The sequence below is a fragment of the Piliocolobus tephrosceles genome, chromosome 7 (assembly GCF_002776525.5).
Source record: "Piliocolobus tephrosceles isolate RC106 chromosome 7, ASM277652v3, whole genome shotgun sequence".
NCBI lineage: Eukaryota > Metazoa > Chordata > Mammalia > Primates > Cercopithecidae > Piliocolobus > Piliocolobus tephrosceles.
Window position 1 is genome coordinate 72,146,929 of NC_045440.1, and position 25,946 is coordinate 72,172,874.

Here is a 25,946-nt window from a genome sequence, read left to right on the forward strand (position 1 = left end):
GTGGGAAATTGGCAAGTCTTAGTGAAATACTGAAAATGGGGCTTGAGAGAGAGGGGGAGACATTGAGAATGTCTTCTGATTACTAGATTTGTGGCTTGAGCAAGTTAGCCAGTTGCAGGGGAGTTTAGGGAGGACTGGGTTTAAGAACCTAGTTGGCATCTTAATGTTTCTTTTATTTCACTTAGTCCAGTGAAAGCATCATCTTTTCAATGAGACTTCTCTTTTCCCAGACAACACTCATTCCTGCATCTTCTGAGTTTCCATCATAAATTAAAATTCTTTGCAAAATTTGCCCCCCCTAGGTTGTGGGTATCCTTGGAATTTAGCGAGGTCCTCATCATAGGATGCCTTTTATCACAAATCTCTGTTTCCCATTGGAAAGCCAGCCCCTTGAGAACACCTCTGACACTGGTCAGAACTCTTCATTCATAGTAGGAGCTCCTGCTGATGATTATTGAATGGTGTTGAGTTGGATCGTAAAGATTTCATGGGCATGGACTTGGCTAACTGGGGATAAGAATGGATTAGAAAGGAAAGACCAAGAGCTGGAAAGTGCACTTGACCAACGGGACAGCCCTGCTTGGGGGTGACTAGTAATGGAGGTCTTTCTCACATAGCCGGCTGGCACAAAGCAATGCTGCTGCTTAAGCCCCACACCAGACAAAGCAAATGAGGATCTCTGGGCCTGAGCTCAAGCATGGGGATTTTTCAAAGCATCTCAGCTGATTTCAATGGGTAGCCAACTGGGAATCCTACTGGCATAAGGAGATTAACGCTTTCAGGGGCCTCCTTTTATGGAGTTGACCAGAGGTCACTGCAGAGCCCTGCCAAACAGGCAGCATACAGAGGTGGGGAGGAAGTGAGGGTGGGCTGGCACATGGGAAATGTTGGGGGCTCATCTCCTGCACACTTGGAACACCCCCTGTCACCTATGGGCCTTAGGCTTTATGTCAAGCCAGGATAGAAGATGGATAGGCCATGGGGCACCTGCAGGGGGGATCTCAACTTCAGCTAACTGGAGGGAATCCACTTTCAGGGTTGTCAGCCTAGCTATTGTCACAAGCAGTAAACTCCCCGGTCCAACTAGCCCACAAAACCAGAATAAAACTGCTCTGCGACTGTCCAGTCATACACTCAGAGACCTGGGGCATGTCTTGGCCCCCCACTGGTGACTTCTCAAAAGGCTTTCCCCTGGCAGAGCATCCATTTTTCTTCTGTTGCCAATAAAAATCCCCAGCTCTGTTCTTTCTCCTTCGCGTCCTTCTATTGCTTCTGACAGAGTTTGCCAGTTAGCTGAGGTCAGGATTTCCTTTTTACAAACAACCTGTTTTCAGTCAGTAAGGCCAGAGGTTTCTTAAATTACAAACCCTTTCATTTCTTCTGCCGCAAGTCATCCTGTCAGTTTGTATAATCACATAGAATGGAGAGAAATGGAGATGTGAAGAGAGACACTGAAAGAAAAGAGTAGCTCACTGACTCGAGCCTTTCGGATTGTAAGAAAACTATCTTGAACATGATAGAGCACCCTATTCCAGTTGACGCTTTTGTAGCTGCGTATAGTATGGGTAAAGGGCCAGTGCCTGAAAGGAAATTTCTTACAAGTCTTAAATGAACACACAATGTCCATCATCTCTATATTCTGTTAAGCAAATGGCTTCCTTTATATTCATTTGAATTGGGAATCATCCATGATATATGTAAATATTCTGAAAAGCAAATTTAAAAGTTATGAAATATATTTTCATTGATACTTGTCAGTGTTCACTGGAAGATATGTTTTAACCCAAACTCTGGAAGGATGACAAAGGATTGAGGCACTAAGGTTAAAAAAAGACAAAAGATGTCCTTTGGACATCATTGGAAAATTGTGCTAACTGTGGACAAAGCACTAAATATTCCTGAAAAACCCAAAGAGGACACCTAAGCTTACCCTATTTTTTGGTGATAGATCAGGGAGGCGAAGCCAACTGTTACAGGCGTGAGGGCTCCTAATCTTTTCATGATTCAGTATTGCATCCAAGAGGGTGGGTTGGGATCATAGCTTTGCTTAGCTTGTCTGTGCCCCATTGGGCAAAGCATTTAACCCAAGTTTTGTAACCTGTAAAGTGGGCTCAACTAGATACTCCTTAGACCTAATATCTGAAATCTAGTTTAACATAGAAACATCAGCAGTAGCGAAGCCTGTGTGTGCTGATGCAGGAGCCTTAGGCCCTTTCTATTCCTATCCTCTCCCTTTTCTTTCTCTCATGAAGGGTAAGCAGTCATGCTCATGTACCATAAAGGCACAAAGCCTGTAGCTTTACTCTGAGATGGACAGTTAAAGCCCTTGCCTCCTCTCTCTCCTGGCCGCCCAACCTGTCATCTCTGCATCCCAGACCCATAGTCCTGGCTCTCCTGCCCTTCTTTCTCCTTTCCTAGCTTGCTGCCCACCTTCTCACCCTGAGCTGCTCTCATGCTCTGCTCTTCTCCCCACTCCCCTTGGGTCAACTCCTCCCCAGCCTTCAGGTCTCAACTGAGACATTGGTTCTTCAGGGAGGCCTTTCTTGCCTGCCCAGGCTGCCCAGGGTAGATCGCTCCCTCGCCTCCATTAGTCTTGCTCATTGAGCCCTTCCAAGAATTGTAGTGCTCAAGGTCAGGCATCAGACTTTTTTAGCTTGTTTTCTGGACCAGGCCAAAACAATGCAGTGGACTTTTGTAGGGTCTGTGCATCCAAGAAGCTGGTTCCTCAGTTGGGGAAATATTTTTGTGAAAAGTTAGCTAGTACAGTAATAGACAACATTAGAGAATCTGCCAGACAATGTCCCAAGCACTTCACATATACAATTGACCCTTGGACAAGGAAGGGGTTAGAGGCACCAACGGTTCTGCTATTGAAAATCCGTGTGTACCTTTTGACTTCTCAAAAACTCAACTACTAATACCCTACTGGAAACTGGAAGTTTTAATGATAACATAAACAGTCAATGAACACACTTTTGGATATTATATACTATATTCATAGAGAAAAGAAAATGTTATTAAGAAAATTATAAGGAAGAGAAAATATATTTACTATCCATTAAGTGGAAGTGGATCATCATAAAGGTCTTCATTCTCATTGTCTTCATGTTGATTAGGCTGAGGAGGAGGAGGAGAGGTTGGTCTCACTGTCTCAGGGGTGGCAGCAGTGGAAGAAGATCCATGTATAAATGGACCCATGCAATTCCAGCCCCGCTTGTTCAGGGGTCAACTGTATTAACTTATTTTGTCTTTATAATAGTCCTCTGAAGTAGATACAATCATTATTCCATTTTTACAGATGGGAAAACTCCTAACCACTGGGATGAATTGTCCACAGTGGTGCTGAGACCCCTTCCCTTGGGGATGTCCAGATTCCTCTTCTGTCTCACTATTTCCTCCATTTGACCTACGTAAATATTTATCCATCACTGAAAAAAAACCTGGGTTTACATTTCCACCATCCTCATCTGAATCTGACCACCGTTTGCTGGGACTGTCCTAATAGCCAACTAACTGGTTTCCCCATTTCTTCTGTTGTTCCTCTCCAGCTGCTTCTCCACCCTCTTCTTCACTCAGCAGCCGGGTGATCATTTCAAAGACTAAACTAGACCAGGTCCCCCCACTAGGTAAAAATCTCAGTGACCTCCCATTTACTTAGGATAGCATCCAAACTCCAGACCACGACCTCAAGGTCTTCCTGGTCTCCTTCCCTTTACAAAGTCATCTCTTGCTCCTCTCCTCTTGGACCCATGGGTGTGGTTCTCATTTGGAGGATATACAGGGTGTTCTCTGTGGACCTTTGCCTGCATGTCCTGCCCCTCATCTTTACGTGCTTCCAACTTCTTAGCAGTCAGGTCTTAGCTCAGACATCTCGGCTCTGTCCATTCTGTTAGAGGAAACTTACACCTGTAACTGACCTGTGTTCTGTTTTATTTTCCAAAAAGAACCCTTTTGATATGAATGTAGCTTATTCATTCATTTAGTAATTCATTATGGTTTGTTTCCACCAACTCCAATGTAAACTCAGTCCTTGGGGCATGGACATCCTACCCTCAGCACCTGGGACAGTGCCACACTGTTGAGGGGTGGGGGGCAGTGAGTCTTTATTGAATGAAATACGGACTTCCAATAAAGGCATAGACAGAGAGAAAGAAGAGAAGGAGCTAACACTGCATGCCACTGATATAGGAGTTAGGAATAAATCATTTAGGCAGATAGTGAGGGTAGAGGAAATTTTCCTTTTAATGAAAAGCAGCCCCAAAATTTTCCTTTTAATGAAAAGCAGCCCCAAAATAATTTTCTTTTCTAAGTAAGAAGCAGCCTGTAAAATTGAACTGCAGATGTAGACAGGCAAGCTGGAAGCTCGCACAGGTCAGTGCCAGCAGTTGTATCATCAATAGGAAATGGCTACCTGGGACTAGGCGTGTTCAAAATGGTGGCTCCATATTCCCTTCTCTTTGCCAGCCATGTGTACAGTAAGGAGCAAACAAGATGGACTGGCCAAGTGGAAAGCCCATTTGCATAATAATATTAGGGTAGGGTGGCCAGCCTTCCCCACGTGCTGTGTGAATGTCACAGCTGGTCCAACCAATCTGTGGGCAAGGGAGAGAGCTGTTCTCCTCTTTTTCTTTCTCTTTCTTTTGTCTATTAAATCCCCACCCCTAAACCCACTCCTGTGTGTCTGTGTCCTTAATTTTCTTGGTGTGAGATGATGAATGAAGCTGCTTCACCAGGGTAGGAAAAAAAGGTCCGTAGAGGAGGAAGAACTGGTGCTGGACATGATTTGGGTGGATTGAGGATGGGGTGAAGGAAATCATTTTGGGCAATGAGAATGCTTTGAACAAAGATGAGGCAGAGATGCTTGAGAGCTGTTTGATGCATTAAAGAGCTTAGTATGCTAGCCTAGTGTACTGATGATCTGCTAATTTCAGTAATGAGAGAGAATGCTGGGAAGAAAGTAGAGACTGTATTTGGGGGCTCTAGAATGCCAAGAGGAGAAATCTGAGCCCTAAATCCATGATCAAAGAGGAACCATTAAAAATTTTGACAAGGAGTTGTAATGTTAGAGGTGGTGCTTTAGAAAACTCATCTTCTGGGTATGCCCTCCACTTGGCCTATTTTTTATACTTTCTTAATTTAAGCCCTAAAAACCCCTTTGCTGCCCACCACTGTCTCTCTCTAAGATTTTCCCCAAAGTCTTTTCATTCTTGGGGTGTCAGGGTATGCTCAGGCATCTCATGATTCAGGCCACTTGACCTGGTGTGTGTGTATGAAAAATACACATCCGGGGCCTGACAAATGGGTGAGGCAGTGCATGTTTGATTTTCATGTGTTTTCATGTATGAATGTGTGCTTCTAAGATTAAACTCTCAGGAGGAAGCCAGTTGTGCTATTATATAGGTGTCAGTGATTAATCTGGCCAAACCATAGAGGTATCTGTTGTGGGCATTCTTTATTGATGAAACTGCTGTATAGTGTTGTCCCTTGGGTATGTCAGTGGCTAAATCTGCTCTGCAATCCAAGATACTTAATGCTGAATTATGTTTTACAGCAGGTAAATTTGAGTAAGGGTCTAGTTTATGTAATTTTTGGAGAGGTAAAAAACTTTTCCATTCATCAGTACTTACAGTGATCAAAGAAACAGCTGTTACCCTGCAAGTTCAGTCCCCTAAAGGGCTGATAAAGCCATCACTGCAGTTACTTCATACAACTTCCTTTTGTTAGACTTTGGGTGTCCTAATGCAACCAAGATCCTGCTATTTCATATAACCAAGAGAAAAAGATGATCCCAACAGTCAGGGAGCTTACAGTACATCACAAATCAATTTTATTAACTTAAACACAAAATCAATGAAGAAAAATTCTGTACACAATGGTGGACACAGCACACCTTTATACAGTAAGGCCAAGATAAACTTTGTTTTTTCAGTCTGCAGAGTACAAAAACATAAAATGAAAAGGTTAAAAAATTGTCAACTGTTTGTTTGCTTCAAGCAAAAAGGAAGAAAAAACTAATTCAATTGTGAATTTAAACAATTTGGATAATTCACAAGTGACTAATTCTAGCAGCAACACACAACTTCAGAAAAGAAAGAATGAAGTAGCTCTTCGGTTACTTTGGGTCAAAGCTGGTGTTTTTTCCCCCTAATATATGATTAGAGAAGACTCATCCTAAGGGTAATTTCATGACAATGGATTGTGTTTGTTTGATTAGAGAAAATATTGCCCAGCTAAACTGACCACTTTTGGAGAAACTCTTATGGTGTGACAAAGGTGATAATTTTAATTCCCAAGATTGATGCCTGTCATGTAGTACATAATGCAGGTGGAGAGGAACATTTTTTCCATGGTGATGACAATGGCAATGAACTTTCCTCAGGGTGGGAAGAAGAAAGAAAATATGCACGTAGGGAGTAATGCAAAGCTCGCTGATTTCCGGATTAGCATCGTGTGTCTTCCTTTATCGAAAGAAAATGCAGACACGATAATAATTCTGAGCACATGAAAACTTTGTTAGTCTCCAATTCATGAACCATTTTATTAATAAAATATATCTACTATCATCTATATTCTTTGTGGGAAGAAGCATTTGAATAATTACTTTTTCCAAGTAGTTACATATAATACATTAGTGTGGAAATGAAAAAGTGAGGTGGTAGGAGAACTCATTTTTTTTCAAATAGTTTAAGAAACTGCTGTGTTATTTCATCAAGGCCCTCAGAAGAACTGATGCAGGAAAAAATTTTAGAAAACAAAATCCTTACTGACACTTGACATCCATGCTTTTGGTCTTGACAACATTATCTAAAAAAAAATCCATTATCTACATATTTATACCCAATACTTAGATAAGGCATGGCACCTGAGTTTGTGCACATGCTGCCTCATGCTTCACTATCAAGGCATTGCTACCTTTCAATATCATTTCCCTAAACAATAAGTAAAAGAATCATCCATTATTACAAATTTACACCAAAAATTCTTTCTGTACATGATTGTCTCAGTGATGTACATATTATACGTTTAAATTAGACATACTTAAAACTACTATGCGATGTGCTAAAATTCAAAGTACTGTACTTGCCATGTTGTGAGGCAGAGGCCTTTAATCACTTATTTCTAATGCTATTGTCTCTTCAATTATTTGATGTTAAAAACGTCTGGTGGGTGAATTGTAGGGTACGTGAATTATACCTCAATAAAGCTGTTTTTGTTTTGTTTTTTTTTTTTAAAAAAAGTCTGTTCATAAATAAGTAGAGATGTACAGATTACCCTGGGTATGAGACACCAAAAAGTAAACCTTCTTTACAAGAAAATTCTTCCACTGGTATTCAGGAAACACATTTCAGTCTCTGTTGTGCAATTAGGTTTGCTGTATTGGAGAAGCTGTTTATATCACATTGAAAATGCTAACAACTGAAGCGTTTGCAGGTCCTTTCTTCACAGGTTTGAACCGTGTAGTTAACGTGGCAGACACATTACGCTGTGCTAGAACATTCTCATGGCTTATTTTCATTGGATTCACAGTACTAGAGTCAACAGCTGTTCTGAAGAAATAGACGTGGTCCTCCATTCACCACAAGGGCAGAGGTCAAGACTGACAGCAGCTGCGCATCAGCAGGTGGAAATCGCTAAGTTCTGGAGGCCGGCGCTGATGTGAGACTGGGGCCTGCTGGATCTGTCCCTGGTCACAGAGCAGCTGTGTGGTGTCAAAGTGCCGAGCGCTGTTACAGGTACTCCAGTTCCAAAGCGTGGTGCAGGGCCATGAGGTCTGAGTGGCTGGAGATCCTCCAGAAGGGCATCGCGTGCTGCAGCAGAGGCACACATACACATGAGGACAGAGCACCCAGCACCAGCCCTGCCAGTGTTTTTGGAAATCTACTGCCATGCTCACCCCCATTTTCAGTATCATGGAAAATGCCAGCTAACATCTTAACATCACATCTGTTTAAAACAAAAATTCAAACTTAATCCTCCCCTAAGAATACTAGACTGAGCTTTAAATTGTAATCTAGAGTCTGTTTTTTTGAAGGGGATGGATATTTCCTAACTGGATCTACACTGTGACTTGAATGCCAATTCCAAGCTTTAAATAAAAGAATGTTGCCAAAGATGGCAGCTTTTCATGTATCCAGTGGGTTTTTCATGCTGAAAGTTTAAAAAGCTTGTACTTTATGAGTACAAGCTTTAAGCAGTTTTCCTTAGTTAGTAGTAGTTTACATTTTTTCTAACTTAATTGTGGCTCACATACGAAGCAACTTTTCCATTTATTTCCTTCAGTTATTCTTCATATTGACCTTAAAATGGCTTTACCATATGGAAAACATTTTAAATGAACACCTAAAGTTGTTTTTTTTTTGTTTTGTTTTAGGTTTCTGTAGTTGTTGTTTAAACCTCAATCTAAAACTCTAGTTTAAATAGTGAGAATGTTTGTGATGCACATGAATAAACCAAGGACAAGGAAAAGGAGAAGAAATCAGAAGTTATGTCACCCATGAAGGGTGAAAATGTGAGGAACTTTTATGTCTCCAAAGCACTATAGTAAGTACTAACACATCAGCAAAACCTTTTTAAGGGAAAGATAATCATCACCCTCCAGAGGACAAAATTCTGTTTACCTTATAGAATAGGATTCTTAAGCAAAAGAAAATAATGTGGAGTCTGGAGTATAATTTGCAATTATAGTTCTGAGAAATTTGGAAAATTTTCAGACTAATAGAATTTGGCATAGAAGCAAACAGAAATGAATTTTATTTTTTTAATGTGTCGGTGACAGTGAAAGCCACTGACTATTTTGATATATAGATCACATAGCTGCTACATACTGGGATACAAACTATTACTTATTAACAGTGTATTTGCCTCAGATTATCTGTTGAAATCACATACCACATTCCAATATGTAGACCTTTCTGGACTCAAGACTATTTTGGTGTATCTGTATATGTATTTGTTATTGAGTGATAACAGAATAGCCCAGAAATGAGTACTAAATATTTCTTTGTAGATTTCTAGAAGGATGCTCTACTTGGCAACTTCACACTGTAAGACCTAGCTTTGTGCATTCATTCATACAGAGCACACTGTGCCAGGTGTAGAAGATACAGAGATGCATGTGTCGCTCCCTCCCCTATTTTGAGTAGCAAAAATGCACAACAATCATCAGCATTCATTTATGTCTTGTAGGAGGTGGGCAATTACCTTTGCCTAATGAACTGGGAAAATATCTGAAAGGAGGTGATAGTTGAGCTAGGTATGAAGGCTTAACATTCAGAAAAACACTCTGGTGGTTATGTGTATTGGGGGACAGAAAATAATGGAGAAATTCATTGTTGGCATACTAGATGGGTATGAGAGAAAGACTTGGCTGGTGACATGAGTGGCTGGAGGAGCCAACTGATGCAGGGCCTAGTAAGCCCTGCTAAGGAGTTTATTTGTCATAAATCTCAATAGTTATGATTTATTGGATATTGTGTTAGGCACTATGCTACATACCTCAGACAGATAGAGGTACTATTATTACTATTGTACTAGTTAAAAAAAGAAAAAAAACCAACTTGAGGCTTAGTGATGGAACAGAGAGGTTTAAATAAATAGCTGGTAAGGAGTGAAACCAAGATCCATACCAGGTGTGACTCTGAAGCTCATATGCTATAATGCCTCCTACCTGTTCTCTGTGGGCTTTCTATTCAGCTGTGTAAATTATCAGCACCATAGCACAGGTTCAATCTCTCCCTCTCTCTCCCCCCCTCCCCCTCCCCATCCATTCTCTGTGGGGTAAGAGACCCTGGAAAAGAGTGATTATGATTCATAGACCTGGGTTAGAAAAACGTTTGATCAGTTATAGCTTTCCTCTTCATTAGAACAGAAATTCATGTTGTAAAATATAGAACCCTATAAAAACAAATCATTTCTCATCCTACTACACAAAGCTCACCACTATAAACATTTCTTTATGTGTTCATATATGTACATACTCAAACACACTTGAATTTATGTGTTTATCAAGTATGTACCATTGAGCATCCTACTCATTTTACTACTTAATCTCAAATTCATTTTAGACACATTTTAAAAGAAAACTATTTTAAAAGTTTTCACATATTCAACTGTGCAGTGTTGCTATTTAAACACTTACTTGGTATCTATTTTTATATCCTCTTTATTTCTAATTGTTTTCCTTACTAGATTTGCCAATCATTATTGCCCTTCCTCAAAGTTTCTTGTCAACAGATAAAGGGGTTATATAGTATTTCTATTGATCTTAAGTACTATTATCTCAGGATGTAACAAAGGATGCTGAAAGCTCTTCAGATAATCATCTAGGAACTTTTAGGACAACCATCTTCATGAAAACATATAAAAATACTTGTGCGAAGTGCAATACCGTTTTTCAGAGCAGGTTCAGTCAAATTATTTTGCATGTCAATTGTCTGAGGTTCCATATGTTCCCCACAGACAAGTTACAACCATTAACAATGCAAATCTAAAAACTATCGGTGCAATCAGAATCCTGCACTGAAGAATGCCATGACTCTCGGAGAAATCGAAAAGGGAACTGAAAAAAAATCCAGCTAATTCTTTGGTACATAAAGTATAAAGTGGGCATTTAATTTCATAGTAAACAAAGGACTGGTTCAATGGCCGTGTGTCTCACCTGTACGTGTGTGTGGGTTGATACCAGCTAGAGAACGCTTATGTTTTTCTTTTAAACCATACGCAACACTATCTGGAAAGGTGAGATAATCCACAAACAACCCTAAGTTGGCTTGTTTGTTTACTGGCACTAAAATACGAATAGCTTTAGTCTTCCTGTAGAGAGTATTAGTAAGAACCACCTGGTCAAGCAGCACCCTGAAATGAGGTCAAAGGATGAAACTTCCTTACAGACAACTCATCACAACGCAGTGGGGATGGGCCATTTATTTGGGCAGAAGTGCCAAAGGTTCTACAATGAAAACTTTGCAAATCTTAGGCGTACATGAAGAAAACTGGTAGACTCTGGGGACACTCCACCCACAAGGATAGCAGCTCTATCCTCTGCACTCTTTCATGGCATGCAGGGTAGTGATGTTGGCTGTAGTTAGCAGTTTCATTCTCACAAAAATAGTGGACTTCCTTAAGACATGCACATTTTATATTAAGTGAATGACTATAAGACGACTGAGTCTAGAGGAGAGGAGGTGTCAAACTCCTGTTAACAATCAGAACTAATATTGCACAATGGTAATATTTTCCCTAAGTATGTACCAGTGTGAAGCTTTTATGCATTTATAACAAGCTTCTCAGGACAACTGGATACAAAGTAAACTTTTTTTTCTTTTGCATCAATGTTTAGCCACTAGAAAAAACATTTCTTCTGTACAATCAGAGAGAAATGGTGGCAAAAGAGGAAAAGAAAAACACATGCTAGAATGAGGAGACCCAGGTTATATTCTCAACTTTGACATTAGCTCTGTGACCTTCAATTATGGCACAGTCTGCCTGAACCCGTAGTTTCTTTATAACATGAGGGTTTAGGGAAAATGACTCAGGGTTGCTTCTAGGTCAAAGAAAGTCTGTGACTTTATTATCAAAACAAAGTCTGTTACATGCATAGCAACGTAGCTACAGTAGATAGGTCATACACACAAGACATATATCCCCAATGCCAAGAGCTGACCAGCAGGCAAGATACATCTGATGAAACAATTTTATTACAATATAAGGCAATGAGGGATTAAGAATTAAAAAGATGATAAACTCAGAGAGAAGAGAGCTCAGTTGTGACCTGGGCTAAGGTAAGGATAAGCTGAGCTTGAGCTGAATTTGAAGAAGGGGCAAAGCTGGAGAGGTGGAGGGGAAGTGGATAGGGTTCCCAGTTAGGAGGAGTAATTAGCCTGTGGAGGATGGGGCTGGACTGGTGTGTAAAATCATAGAGATGTTAAGGTGGTTTGTCAAGGTAGCAGCACTTGAAATATCTAACTAAAGAGTTTAGACTTTTATCTTATAAATGGAAGGGGCGAGAGGCTAACACTTCCTCAGTGCCAAGAGACGCAAAAAGGTGGGGGTATTTTAAGCAATTTAGGGCAGCAGTTGGCGAAGGATGGACTAAAGATGTTTCTGGCTGGTAGCAGAGAAACTAGGTAGAATTACAGTGGAAATGGAGTGGGTGTAATAGATGCAAGACATATTGTGAAGAGAGAGTTCAAGTGACTCGGCGGTGGGTGGGAATTAAAGAACCCCAAATCATGTCTGAGTGTGCCAACTGGTTTGGGATAGCTGAATTCATTTGCTTGTATTCAGACATTCAGATGGGCAGAACATGGGATACTTACACGGAGATATTCTCTCAGGTTGCTGAAGCCCTGGGACTAAAAACAGAGCTACCCACAAATCTTAACAGAAACGACAGCTGGAACTGCAACATGCATATGATTCATTTATGAAGATTAGGCATATATTGAGAGAAGTAGGTATCAAAGCCTAAAATTAGCACATGCTTTTGTGTCTCCAGAACCAAAATTTTGCCTGATGGGAAAACAATGACACATCCTTCCTGTTCTTCTTGCCTACTGGAGCAACTTCAAAAATCTCCTTCCTCCATCCTTCCTCATCTGATATTTAGCATTTATACCTTTAGACTACATATAACATCAACCATATAAAAAGCTGGGTATGTGGATACACATATGTAAATAGAATTTTCCTGAATTATTAAAAATGTGTTAATTACAATGTTTCAAAGTTTTTAAAGCATATACCCTCTGACTTAAGTATTACAGTTTTAGGAATTTATCCTACAGATGCACTTGCACATGCATGAACTGTAGAACTGTTTGCAATAGTAAATACTGGAAACCACCTAAATGCTCACCCCAGGGCACTGGTTAAATAGCACATCCACATAATGGAATACCGATGCAGTCACTTAAAAGCACTAGAGATGCAAAGCTTCATGTACTGATATAGAATAACTGCCAGGATGGATTAAGTGAAAAAGCAGTTATGAAAAAAAGTATATACTTCTCATTTCTGTAAAAAACTACTTATTTGTGCTTTCATATGCACATATCGTATTTAGAAAGTTTTGTAGATGGAGGTACAAATACTTTTCAAATTGTAAATAAAGATATCAAGGGAGGACTTATTATGAAACTTATTGTACAACTATTGCTCTTTTATTTATATATCTGTTTCCCCTCTAGACGTAAGTATGCTCTTTAAGGATGAAGATGAAATCCAATTCAAAGCCTGGCATACAGTAAGTGAATTTATGACTTTACAAAAATAACATTCACTGTACTTGGTGTTTATAACCTTGATGACCCACTTAAACTAAAAACAAAAAATTGCTTTACAAATGTTATTTATAAAAGTGGCTTGTATTTTTCTCCTAAATAAGCTTGAAATTGAGTTCTGTTAATCAGGTTCTCAGCTTCATCTTGGATTTCAGCAAGTTTTAGAATGCACATATAAAATGAACATATTTAATGAAGCCTTTGTCATTGTGCAGAATAATGGATGCTTGCCATTTGTTTTCTCCCTTCACCATTAACAAGATATTTGTTTTAAAGAGTTCTCTGAAAATATTTATTTATTAGCAAGGCCACTTTTACTAATCTAGAAGTGAAAACTAGATGTCAATGTACAGGAGACTATTTCCTACATTGTTTTAAAACAATCATACCTAGGTCTAATCATTTTCTCTCAAGCCATGTTGCATTAGGGAAACAAATAATTTATGGTAAAAAAGAACAGCTGGTAGATTGACAACAAAAGACATACGTCAAAGGAAGACTTCCATAGGTAGAGACTTCCCACAATCTTTCTAAGAACAAAGAGGCACTCACACAAACTCTTGCAAGAGATCCTTTTAAAATGAGGTTGTTCTTTTACGAAACAAAGGTATTTCTAACTTCTTCTCTTTGAAGGAGGTACTTTTTATGATACAAATTATAGAGTTAGATTAAATTACTGATGAAAGCCCTTGGACTACATTGGCAAAGAGAATAAGGATGACAGAATAGATTTCAACTGACCATTAACGAAATAGGCAACTGGCAGATTTACTTACTGGGTTTTGTTTCTGTGCTTTAAACAAAGTAACAATCTCTAGCAAAAGAACATTATTTAAGGAGATGACAGATCTCTACAGGGAAAAGAAGAGCATGTTGTATTAGATTTTGAAGGACACCGGAAACTAAGAGAGACAAGCTAAACAGTTAAAATCAATTTTGAAGCAATGTGAAATGTTTTGATTTGGCAAAACATTTTAGTGCTCAAATGTGCAGAACTTCATTGGTTTGCAATTAATTCTATTTAATAAACTAAATTGCTCAGGAGCTAAAGCACATATCAGAATTACATGTTTTAAAAATTTTAATCATGAATGTAAAATTAGGGGAAAGAAGACACTTATATAGTTATATCTAACTCCCAAAAAGAAAGAAGAATTGCATTTTACTCTAATTACTTTTTTGAAAACACATGTAAATTCTTTTTTTGTAAGTCAAGTCATATTTACGATATATAAATGTAGTATTTTATAGTCTGAAGAAACTTTTGTTTTTAAACAGGGTCTCAATCTGTCGCCCAGGCTGGAGTGCAGTGGTGCCATCACAGCTCACTGTAGCTTTGACATCCGAGGCTCAGGTGATCCTCACACCTCAGCCTCTTGAGTAGCTGGGGCTACAGGCAGCACCACTATGCTGGGTTAATTTTTGTGCTTTCTGTAGAGACGGGTTTCACCATGTTGTGCAGGCTGGTCTCGAACTCCTGGGCTCAAGCGAGCCACCTGTCTCAGCCTCCCAAAGTGCTGGGATTACAAGTGTGAGCCACCACTCTCAGACTGCAGAAACTCTTCGTGAAATCTCACAGTCAGAGGAAGTAACTGAGGTCAAATCCTAATTTAGCTACTTTCTAGCTGTGTGATTTTGGCTGAATTATTCACTCTTACAGTGCCTCAGTTTTCTCATCTGTAAAATAGGTCTAAGGATTCCTTCATAGGATTATGAGGATTTAATGAGAAAAATGGATGAGAAGGCCTAAAAGAGGGACTGGGATATAATAAAGGCTTTATAATTGGTAGCATTTTTTTTTTTTTTTGTCTTTGGGACAGGATATCATTCTGTCATCCCAGCTGGAGTGCAGTGGCATGAGTGGAGGTCAAGTGCACTCTTGACCTCCCGGGCTCGAGTGATTCTCCCACCTCAGCCTCCTGAGTAGCTGGGACCACAGGCACCCACCACCACGCTCGGGTAATTTTTATATCTTTTATAAAGACAGGGTTTTGCCATGTTGCCCCAGCTGGTCTCAAACTCCTGAGCTGAAGTGATCCACCCACCCTGGCCTCGCAAAGTGTTGGGATTACGGGTGAGAGCCTGGCCTGGTAGCAATTTTTGTTACTTGCTACTATTATTAATCCTACAGCATAGAAAGCCATCTCTTAGTTTCTTTAGCTTGAGTTTTCATATGTAGTTTTAAAAATGAGATATTGTTGAACTGTAGAGAGCTTCTCCTCTTAAGTTATTTCCTGTAGGTTAAATATTAAGTATTCTCTCCTTCTGTGTAGCACTCCACTTTAAAGATACTCATTATCTTTTGTGAATGATTAGATCCTTGTCTCTTAACTCACATACAAGGATGACTATTTATATAGTAGTTAACCTGTCTCCTTCAATAAAGTTAGAAAATAAGAAAGTAATGTTCAACTTCTCACTCTAAGTTGTAAATTGATGATGTCTGAATCTTTTACAAGATTATCAGAATGTAGATAGATATTGTGAAAAATTAGTCCATTTTACACATTCACACAGGCAGCTCTCAAGGTACAAAGAGGGGTTTACAGCAGATATTTTTGGGCTCTTATCACATACAGTCATCCATGAAATAAAAATGGAAAGCTAGGAGGACTCATTTGGTCAAAAAATTCAGAGTATGTTTTCTGCAGGTGGCTGCCTAATTTCTTTTTTGTGTGTTCCCTATATTAAAAAAATAGATATGTCCAAAGATAAACAGTAGAAACAGTCTTTTTGAAAGCCATTCTATGTTTAATTTTATTCTGTAATTGTTGATTGGTTGTTGAGAAAACACAAATATCAGAGTTTATTATCAGAGTGATCTAGGAAAGAAGGTAAAAAAAAAAAAGAGAGAAGGATTTTCCAAATAATTGTAATAGAATACTTTTGTACAAAGAAGGATTTTCCAAATAATTGTAATAGAATACTTCTGTACACCTTATAATCTATTCTTTGGTACTGTTGTAAATGAATTGTACCAGCATTTGAATTTTAAGTGTTTTATTGGGTTGTTCCTATTGCCATCACCAACATTCAATGTGTATTAAATTAGTATTAAAACTTTATAATATACATGGAAGTAATTGGAAACCCTCTGAAGACTATGAGTCAGTGAGGCAAACATTTAGGAACTGTCTATAGATTTAAAAATTAAATTATAAACCTCAGTCTGTTTCCAGTAAAATTAAAAATTAACTAAAACTGACCGGGCACAGTGGCTCATGCCTGTAATCCTAGCACTTTGGGAGGCAGAAGCAGGGATCATTTAAGGTCGGGAGTTTGAGACCAGCCTGTCCAACTGGTGAAACCCTGTCTCTACTAAAAATACAAAAATTAGCCAGGAATCATGGCACATGCCTGTAATCCCAGCTACTCAGGAGACTGAGGCAGGAGAATCACTTGAACCTAGGAGGTGGAGGTTGCAGTGAGCCAAGATCGCGCCACTGCATTCCAGCCTGGGTGACAGAGGGTGACTCTCAAAAAAAAAAAAAAAAAAAAAAAAACAACAACAACAACAAAAGCAACCAAAAACGAACCTCAGCCTATTTCCAGTATAAAAATTAACTGAAATCTTTTAACTAAAATGTTTCGTTACATCAGAAATACATAAAATTTTCATGTCCGCTCTACCAACAAAATGTATTGAGCACCCGTTTGTCAAAGCTGCCAGGATTAGAATCTACCAGGAAGTGTCAGCATTTGCCTAATGTAATGAGTTAATGGGTGCAGCAAACCAACATGGCACATATATACCTATGTATCAAACCTGTACATTGTGCACATGTACCCAAGAACTTAAAGTATAATAAAAAAAAAAAAAAAGAAAAACAATCTTAACTGCTCTTCAAAGACAGCAAATACTCTAGGCCTATTAATACTTTCAATTCTAACACCAAACCAAGAATTCCTTTGTTTTTGCCATGTTGTGTTCACTGACGTCAAACTTCTAAGAATTGTAAGTATCAGAAAGGTTTAGGAAGGGACTCACCCGCAGAAACCTTGATAAGATCCAAAGAATTTCACTTGTGTTCCTTGCATTTTAAGTAATCAATTTCATAGGCATCCCTCTCTGCCTACCACAAGCAAGAAAGCCACATTTTGGCAATTTTTGATATTAAACTTTCTGGTGGGTACCAGAGGGAGAAGGACCAAGCCTGGAGATGGATTCACACCTTGGCCTAGGGCCATACTGGTCAGAGGTGCAAACCTGTTCCATCCCTGCCCTGCTGGCCACTAGGAGGGTCCTGAATGGGAATGGCTTGGGAATTCCAGAGGCTTTCCTAGAAAGATTTGAGTCTGGATCTTGGAAAACATACTCTTTAACTCTCCAGGATTGTGTTTTGGGGATTCTGACTTAGTCTGGGAAAGGTTTTATTCTATAAAGACAGCCCAGAGGGGTAACAGAGGCACCCAATGACGCTAGTGTTGGTCATCGGTGAAGTGGGAAGATCAGAACTATGATTTAAATGGCAAATGCCGCTTCACATTGAGCATGAGGAGACCTGAAGTCATGTGTGGATTTCCACCAGCACCAACCAGATTCACACAAGTTTGTAACTGAGATACATTCTTTATCTACGGGTATTTATGAAATTATCTAGTTATAAAATTAGGGTCAGTGATTATGCATTTGGTGGAACTCAGAGGCACTGAAGGTAAACTAGGCCATCTTCAGAGCCTGTAGGAAGGCTGGCCATGTATCATACTTAGGCTCAGTGCTGCATCTGTACTCTGGTGACCTTATATGCTATTTCTGGTATATGCTGAAATATTCCAGAAAGGCTGGAATATCATATCATTTATGGAAATATACATGGATTCCTATGAGTGAGTGTGTAAGGAAGGGAATGGAAAATTATGCTGTTGGTTAATCCCATAAAATATTTAATTGTTCTTCAATTCAAGAAGCATTTACAGAGTACAACCATGACAAGATTTAGGGAGTTACAAAAAAATTCGAAGACTGTCTCAACAAACCAAGCAAAATAAGATCCCTGAATCTGCAAAGCTCACATTTTTTTTTGCTGAAACAGACACATAAAACAATAACAATAGCTACCATTTGTTGTGTACTTTATACATATCTATATTAATGGAGTTATATATCTTAACTAAATCTAAGCCTCAAAATAGCCCAATGAGCTAAGCGCTATTACTATCCCATTTATAGACAAGAAAAGGGATAAGAACTTGTTCAACAAGTCACAGGAAGGGTAAATGGCAGGGTCATAATTCAAACTCATGCTATCTGGCTGAAGAATCCAAGCTATCTACCACTGTAGCTCCTTCAGTTAAAATATAAGGGAGCATGACTATAATTGATCTCTTAAAAACAGAATAGAAAAGGTAGTACATGAGTTGAATTTTGCAAATGAATAAGACAATGACAAAAGGGCATTAGGGAAAAGATTCCAAGGAGAGACAACAGGAAGGAAAAGCTGTGGGGCACGGTCGAGGAAAGCTGAATGGACTGACATGACTACAGTGTAAGGTACGGGAGGGAGACAGATCAGAAAGGCAGGCTGTAACCAGACTGTGGAGATCCTCAGTGTCAGGCTAAGGAAGGTGGCCCTTGGCTTTTAAAAATGTAATGAGAGGCACAACAAGAAAGCTTTTGCTCAGAGAAATGATAGAATTTCACCTGCAGATTCAGAAGAATGTAATGAAGTGCAATGGGCAAAGTGGGAGTCAAGAGATTTGTACTTAGGTCCACTCCCTTCCCCCTGCCTGGAGAGACAGGTAGGACCTCATGATATAAAGAAGACATTGAGTCCTCTGGGGCAGTAGATAGTTTTATTTTCCAACCCAGCTTTGACCAACTGGTAGAGGCTTTCTGAAGGATGTTTGCAAGGTTCTTAGGCTGCGTCCAGGCTCAGGTAACAAGGTTTGAACCACCTGGCATGTCTGCCATGGGTACAGAGAAGGTCCTGCTGGCACGTGTGTTATCTCTGCTCTGGATGACAGCTACACCATTAACAACACTTCAGTTCTGCTCCCAAAGTCTACCTTCTGTGAACACCACTTGTGGCTCTTGAGTTTGTGCACACTACTATTCAGAAAGATCACTCCATATTTATTGAATTCTACTTTACCCTGTTCAGTGCTTAGAGTACTGCACATATTCATCGTATGTTTCACAGAAATGGAACCTGTTTAAATAATCCAGTTATGAGAATCCTGAGGACTGAAAAAACAGATGAGACAAGATGCCCCATCTAGGAATGCTCACCTTTTTTGCTCCTTGTTCTTCTTCTACACCATCTCCTATAACAACATACACCACTTTTCTTCCAAACCTTTGAATTATCCTCTCGAAACAGCTTTCTTTTCCTAGTGAACAAAAATAAGTCATAGAAAATGTGAAGTTTGGGTAACCTAATGTGATAGTGCTTGAAGTTTCTGTATAAAATGCTTTCTTCATGCTCTGATTCGACTGTCCCACTTGTGCCTCTAGGAGAAGTGCTTTTTATGCCACTTTGGTTGTATGTGCCACAGCACAATGAATTACAAAGTAAATTAATTAACAGTGTGGCATCCTGTCCTTTGAAAACTGATAGTTAAATACTCCCTTCCCAAGGACTCCTTTATTAAAAAATGGGATCTAGTCAATCACCGCATTGCAATTGGGGTGGTGGGGGAAAGTACGGTTTTGCAGTCGGACTTCATTTTCCCCCATATATAAGCTGAACTCCAGCATCGGCAATTCTGGCAACATATTTTAACTTGATTAAACAAAATTATTTTCTATATCAAACTCGGAAAATATCTGATCCAAAGACTAGTGAGAATGATAAAAAATAACTGGACTTGTTTTTGTTCTAGCAGGAAAACACAAACATTGGAATTAGCATATTCCTTCATTTGCAGGTTGAATTCAAGACCCTGAAAGCCTGATGTAGTCTTGTAAAACGCCTTCTGAAATAAATGTCAGATAATTTGGGGTAGTACAGCAAGATGGTACCTGCCTTACCCAGGCATCTAATGTTCAATGAAGCACTTTCCTGGAGGAAAACTGGAATAAAGGTAATAGAATACCCTTATCTGTCTATTATCTTTCCCATGTCATGACTTAGTTTGGGCTCCTGTGGCGGCTACACTGTCAGCACATCCCTGTGGTTAATGCAAGCATTGTTTCTCCTCAGAGAAGAAACTGGTGTTCCAAGTCTTGGACTGCCAATAGGGTCATTTTAATGGACAATGGGACAGTTTATAGTTTTCAAATGTGAATGGCTGAGCAAAGCCTGCACCTCTTTCAAATAAGGATCAGATATACACATGAACAAATTGCTTGTTTGCTTAAACAAATGTCTGCTTTATATTTGTATTTTGCACTAAAATCTCTAGTTTGCATCTGACACAATGAAATAGAGCTAGCCTTATTCAAAGGATGCAATTTAAATGCCTCTTTAGTTGTCCACTAAACTGTGAAATATTAAATCACTTTAAGAAATAAATACAAAGCATAGTTTTCACTGCAAAAATATACGACCAAAAACTTCGATGTCATGAAACTTTTTTCCCTCCTTACAGGGAAATGCTTATGTGTTTTTGCAAAGCTTCTCTTTTGGAAAAAGGAAGGTAAATTCAATGTAATTTAAAGGTGAAGTTGTGGTAGACAAAAAAAATCCTTGCCTATATACTATCTCCTATTGGGTTCATTGTCAATTTGGGGTCATGTAGAAATTTTTCACAATAGAGGTTAAGAAAATGAAGCTTAGATTTTAGAAGTTAACTATTAGTTTTATATGAAGTATTCATTTTGATGAGTCAATTTTGTCTGAAAGCTCATCATAGCTCTGCCAACTGAGATACCAGTCATCTCCTCCTATGACTTTAGCATTTTGCCTACAATAAAAATTACTGGGGCCAGGCACAGTAGCTCACACTTGTAATCCCAGCACTTTGGAAGGCCAAGGCAGATCACCTGAGGTCAGGAGTTTCAGACCAGCCTGACTAACATGGAGAAACCCCGTCTCTACTGAAAATACAAAAATTAGCTGGACGTGGTGGTGTGTGCCTGTAATCCCAGCTACTCGGGGAGGCTGAGGCAGGAGAATCATTGAACCCAGGAGGCAGAGGTTGCAAAACAGGCTGAGATCGTGCCACTGCACTCCAGCCCAGGTGACAGAATAAGACTCCATGTCAAAAGAAAAAAAATTGCTGGGTTTTCTGCATTCATCCCCATATATATCTTATTTGATGGTGAAATCCTACTTCTATCACCACATATTTTTTATTCTGTATTGAAAAAAAATTAAAGCTTAATATTTTAAACAAAATGCCCATTAAAAAATGCTTACTTGATTGTAATTTCCTATTATCATTTTCAAATTATTTGGGATTAAACTTCAATGCACATGCTATATGTAATACACTATTCCTACTTTCTGAGAAGCTAGGCTACCCGCTTCAGTACAATGGGCTGCCTTGGCATTTGTTCCAACTTTCATGTGCTGGTAAACCTTTTCCACAATCCCTGTTTACAACACAATATAATTCCTCTTAATTGGTATAGATGGAAATAGAATTAACATGTGACTTAAACTGTTTGCTATTTTTATGGAACATGAAAGCACATAAAAGTTCTGGTTATAATAGGCTACTAGGAATTTTATTCTATTTGATATATTTCTTGCTTTTTGATAGGTATTTTCCAACAATTTGTTCTTGGTCCTTCTTGGGAAGCATCAGTCGTTCTCAAACTCCAGATATGTATTTCTAACTTGAAAGGTTAACCTGGATGAATCCCATCAGCATCCTGCTGAGTGTGTCTTCCTGCCATTGACTGAAGACCCCCATCGGGTCTCTTCCAACTCAACACTGATAAAAATCAAACCTGATTTCCCCATCAGTTAATCATGCCACTGTTGACCCAGGTGCCTACAAGAAATCTTGTGTCAGCCTTCTTCAAAATAAATGGCCATTCATGCAGCCACTTATTCAACAAATTAATCTCTACATTTATTGAGTACCTACTGTGTGCTGGGTGTTACAGCTACTATGATGAGCAAGAGAGACAAACCCAGTCCTCAAGACTATTACAGTATGATGGGGAAGTCATACTATGAACAAATAATTATAAAAGTAGTGTTTTAGTAATCATTTAGTAAATGCTTTGAAGGAGAAGCACAGGAAGTGTAAAAATGCAGGCAAATGGAAGTTAGACCTACAGGGATTCCATTTTTGCCCCTTTTTATTATATGGAGTTGAGCAGCCAAAGACAGCCTTCTTGCCACCTGCTAGAATGCTCATACTCCTTCCCCTGGACTAAAATAACATTCATCTCCTGATATACAAGGCCATTCATGCCTAGACTCAAGTATACCTTTTCAGCTTTGGCTTCTAATGAGCACTGCACACTAGCTACCCAGGGCCACTCACAAGTCCCTCAGCAGGGAACACATTTTAATTTCTCTGTCCATTTGCATTGTTCTCATTAGCCCATCTACCTGCTGAACTCTTACTTGCTCTTCTATACCCAGCTCAAATGTCATTTCTTCCCTTTAGCTTTCACAGACACTTGGCCTCTGCCTCTTCCCAGGTGGGAGTGAATGCTTCCTCAGCCATGTGCACATTTAAGCACTTAGCAGCAGTAGGACCCTGTAGGATACAGCAAGGAGTCTAGACCTTGGAATCAGAGAAACATGAGGCTTGAGCCTTGGGTTTGTGAGCTATTGACTACAACAATTTACTTAAGTCTCTGAGCTTTAGTTTCCTCATTTGAAAAATGGAGAGATTATAAAAATTGACTTTAAATGTAAAATGCTTAGTACAGTTCAGGGTATCTAGTAGACAACTAAAAAATGCTCCTTTGCATTCTCTCGTATCATATTGGATTGTCATTACGTAACTGTCTGCTTCCCCTGAGAACAAGAACCATGTCTTTTTTTATCCCTATGTTGATTCTGCCTTGATTTATATTCTAACTAAATTTCATAAGTCTTTTCCTCCCAAATATATTTCTTTCATGCAAGAAGCTTTTAAATCTCCCCAACAAAAATGGAAACTCAATTGATTATACATATTTAATTAAAAACAAAAATATTTCTAGTAATAAAGAAATCTGTTATTAGAGTTGTTTCATTTCTACTTTGTATAATTTTATCTTGCTGTTTGTTTTAGCTTAGAAAATCAGATATTTTTGTTAATGTTGCCTAAAAGGATACAAATATGATAATAATCCAGAATCGATGCTGTCACTCTACGTAAAATGCCCTTATCTTAACATTAGCCAGTCAAGTAAAATTTTATGACTTCAGCTACATGTATTATGCTTTATGTTTCTCTCATGTCTAAATCCAGTTTTGCAAATTGGTTAAATTATTCTTGCATTTTTTTTTTGACCTATGTAGCATTCTGGAAAAAAAGTTTCATTGATTGCCTTTCATTACCCTGAAGGAAAAGAGCTGATTGTTAAAAAGAAAAAGAAAAGCAGCTCACCTATTTTAGTTGCACTGTAAATATTTTCTATTGGAAATACAATTCCTAATCCATATAGCAGGACTTTCGCCAGTGCTGGGATGAGCTGAGTAGTTGTTACTAAAATATTCACACAGTTTGTCCTGTGAGAACAAAAAGAACAAAAAGACTGTTGAAAAATAAATCTCCAAAATGAACAAGCATGAGCATTGCCCATTTCCTGGCAAAGGCCCTGCAGAGAGCCTCACCGGGAGTGAATGAGTGAGAGTGCTTTCAGGGCCAGTGTCAACCAGGAGTCGGTCAGGGCTTCAATTTCGGCCCTCAACTGCAGCCAGGCTTCCCTCTTAGCTGGACCAAGCAGACCTGAGGATTTAAAAGCACATGATGAACTACTTCCTTACCAACATATTTCTTTGACTTTACAAATAATTAACATTTAAAGAGTGCTGTGAATACTAGCCTCAAGCTTTATAGTATACAAAGTATCTTTCACATAGTATCATTCATTTGACAAGTATTTATTTGGTTTGGTTATAGAAGTTACCTCTTCTTTTTGGGGAACCTACTCTCCCGCACTCCTCTAACTGTAGTTTGGGCAGAGGTGACTCCACCTTCTGGCGCTCAGGGTAGGCGTACAGCATTCGCTTGGCCAGTGGAAGTCAGTCTTGGAACTTTTGCTGAATCTATTAGGAAATAATAGATTCCCTCCCCTCATGGAGGTGCCAAACTACTGGTAGAGTATAAAGCTGGATCTACGGGTGGTCATTTTGCCACCTCTGGGGAGGGACTGACCTAGAAAGGCCTTTATCCAAAGGAAGGCACAGGCTTCCTGGACAGCATCATTTCAGCATCTGCCTATAGCCATGTAGGAAACCAACCTCACCCCTAAACTTTTAATTATTAAGTCACTGTATTCCATTTTCATGCTAAAGCCATTATGAACCAAAGCCAAAAGATTCAAACTAATCCAAGTATTTACCCGGTAGAAGGAGATTTATAACCTATCTTGTGATTTGGGCAGAGGTTGCTAATTCTTCGAAGGATGCTAATCCTTCCTTGAAAGGACAGCTGAATGTCAGAGAGGTCAAGAAACTTGCCCTAGGTCACATCACAAAGTAACAGAAACAGGACTAGATTAGAATAGCCAGGGCAGCTGGCTCCTGTCCAATATTTCTGTCGCTAAATCACAGCAGAATAATGGCCAGTGAGATGAAACTGCCCTAAAAAAAGCTATTATATTCAAAGCAGCGTGACACAAAAGTGTACTTTTGGAATTGTATTTGGACTATCTTAGCCCGCTGAGATACTGGTGGTAATCACTTGCCTCCAACATTATTTTTGTAGGTGTTGTAGATCTCTTTTACCCGTCTGTAGCGGAAGGCCAACTTTCTCATCCAGTCCACACCGCCCCGTACACCAGTTGCCAAACATAAATTAGCACTGGTTGCTGCAGCAGGAAAGCCATCTGTTCCAAAGTTATATGTGCTATTTAGATGCAAGAAAAGCCCAAAGTTAACCAAACAGAAAGTTCATCTTAATTAGGTAAGTAATTAAACTATAAAAGGGAGATGGTCACTTCACATTCAAGGGTGCTCACCTTAGGTCCTGTCCATTATCATCTGAAGAAACATCATCTATATGGACTTGGTCACATTCCTAAAATGTGATTAAAATGATACATGTCAATTTTTTAAGAGCTCCTAATTTGTTTTGTTTTGTTTTGGAAAAACCATATTTTTTAAAGCACCTTAATTGGAGTGTTTTTCAACTATGTCAATCAGTAGGTGGCAGTCTTGTAAAATTGACATTTTTACCTACTTAGGGTCTTCTCCTATAAGAAAGAAACAGTGTCGTTAAGGACTACTGTTATTCAGCTTCAGAAAACACATTTTTGTGTTTAGAAAGGAAAGTGATTGAAAACAATTAGCATATGTGTTCCATAAACCTCAGGTACCTTAAGCCATCATGCTGCTCAGAGCTGATTCAGTCAGTGCCTAAGCATAACTGAAACCAGACATTTTGGTAAATGTAACATGCTAGAAAAATTAAACCTGATGCTAACTGCCAATGAAATTATGACCTCTGATTGCTGTTGAGCCACACACCAACACAGCCTGAGGCCAGTGTGCTGAGGAGCTCAGACAAAAAATCTGTTACTGGTTTCCATTTATTTGAGAGAAGTGTTTTATTCTCTCTCTTTCTCTCGCTCTGTGTGTGTGTGTGTGTGTGTGTGTGTACACATGGGCA

General features: G+C 39.1%; 1 protein-coding gene across 9 annotated transcripts in view; it reads right to left on the reverse strand.

Moving 5' to 3' along the window:
* Positions 1-5,804: 5,804 nt before the first annotated feature.
* EYA1 (EYA transcriptional coactivator and phosphatase 1) overlaps positions 5,805-25,946 on the reverse strand; it is a 350,164-nt gene continuing 330,022 nt past the window's right edge. For 7 of the 9 annotated variants that reach the window (XM_031935953.1, XM_031935951.1, XM_023184055.3 and 4 more), the window contains 6 exons: positions 25,297-25,355; positions 25,024-25,184; positions 23,948-24,062; positions 23,721-23,842; positions 19,510-19,610; positions 5,805-7,808 (listed from right to left, as the gene is read on the reverse strand). In XM_031935953.1, coding sequence (XP_031791813.1) covers positions 7,728-7,808; positions 19,510-19,610; positions 23,721-23,842; positions 23,948-24,062; positions 25,024-25,184; positions 25,297-25,355 — 639 coding nt within the window. In that variant the 3' untranslated portion in view covers positions 5,805-7,727. The remainder of the gene's footprint in view (positions 7,809-19,509; positions 19,611-23,720; positions 23,843-23,947; positions 24,063-25,023; positions 25,185-25,296; positions 25,356-25,946) is intronic. The other 2 variants (XM_026455041.1, XM_026455042.1) reach the window with 2 other exon arrangements.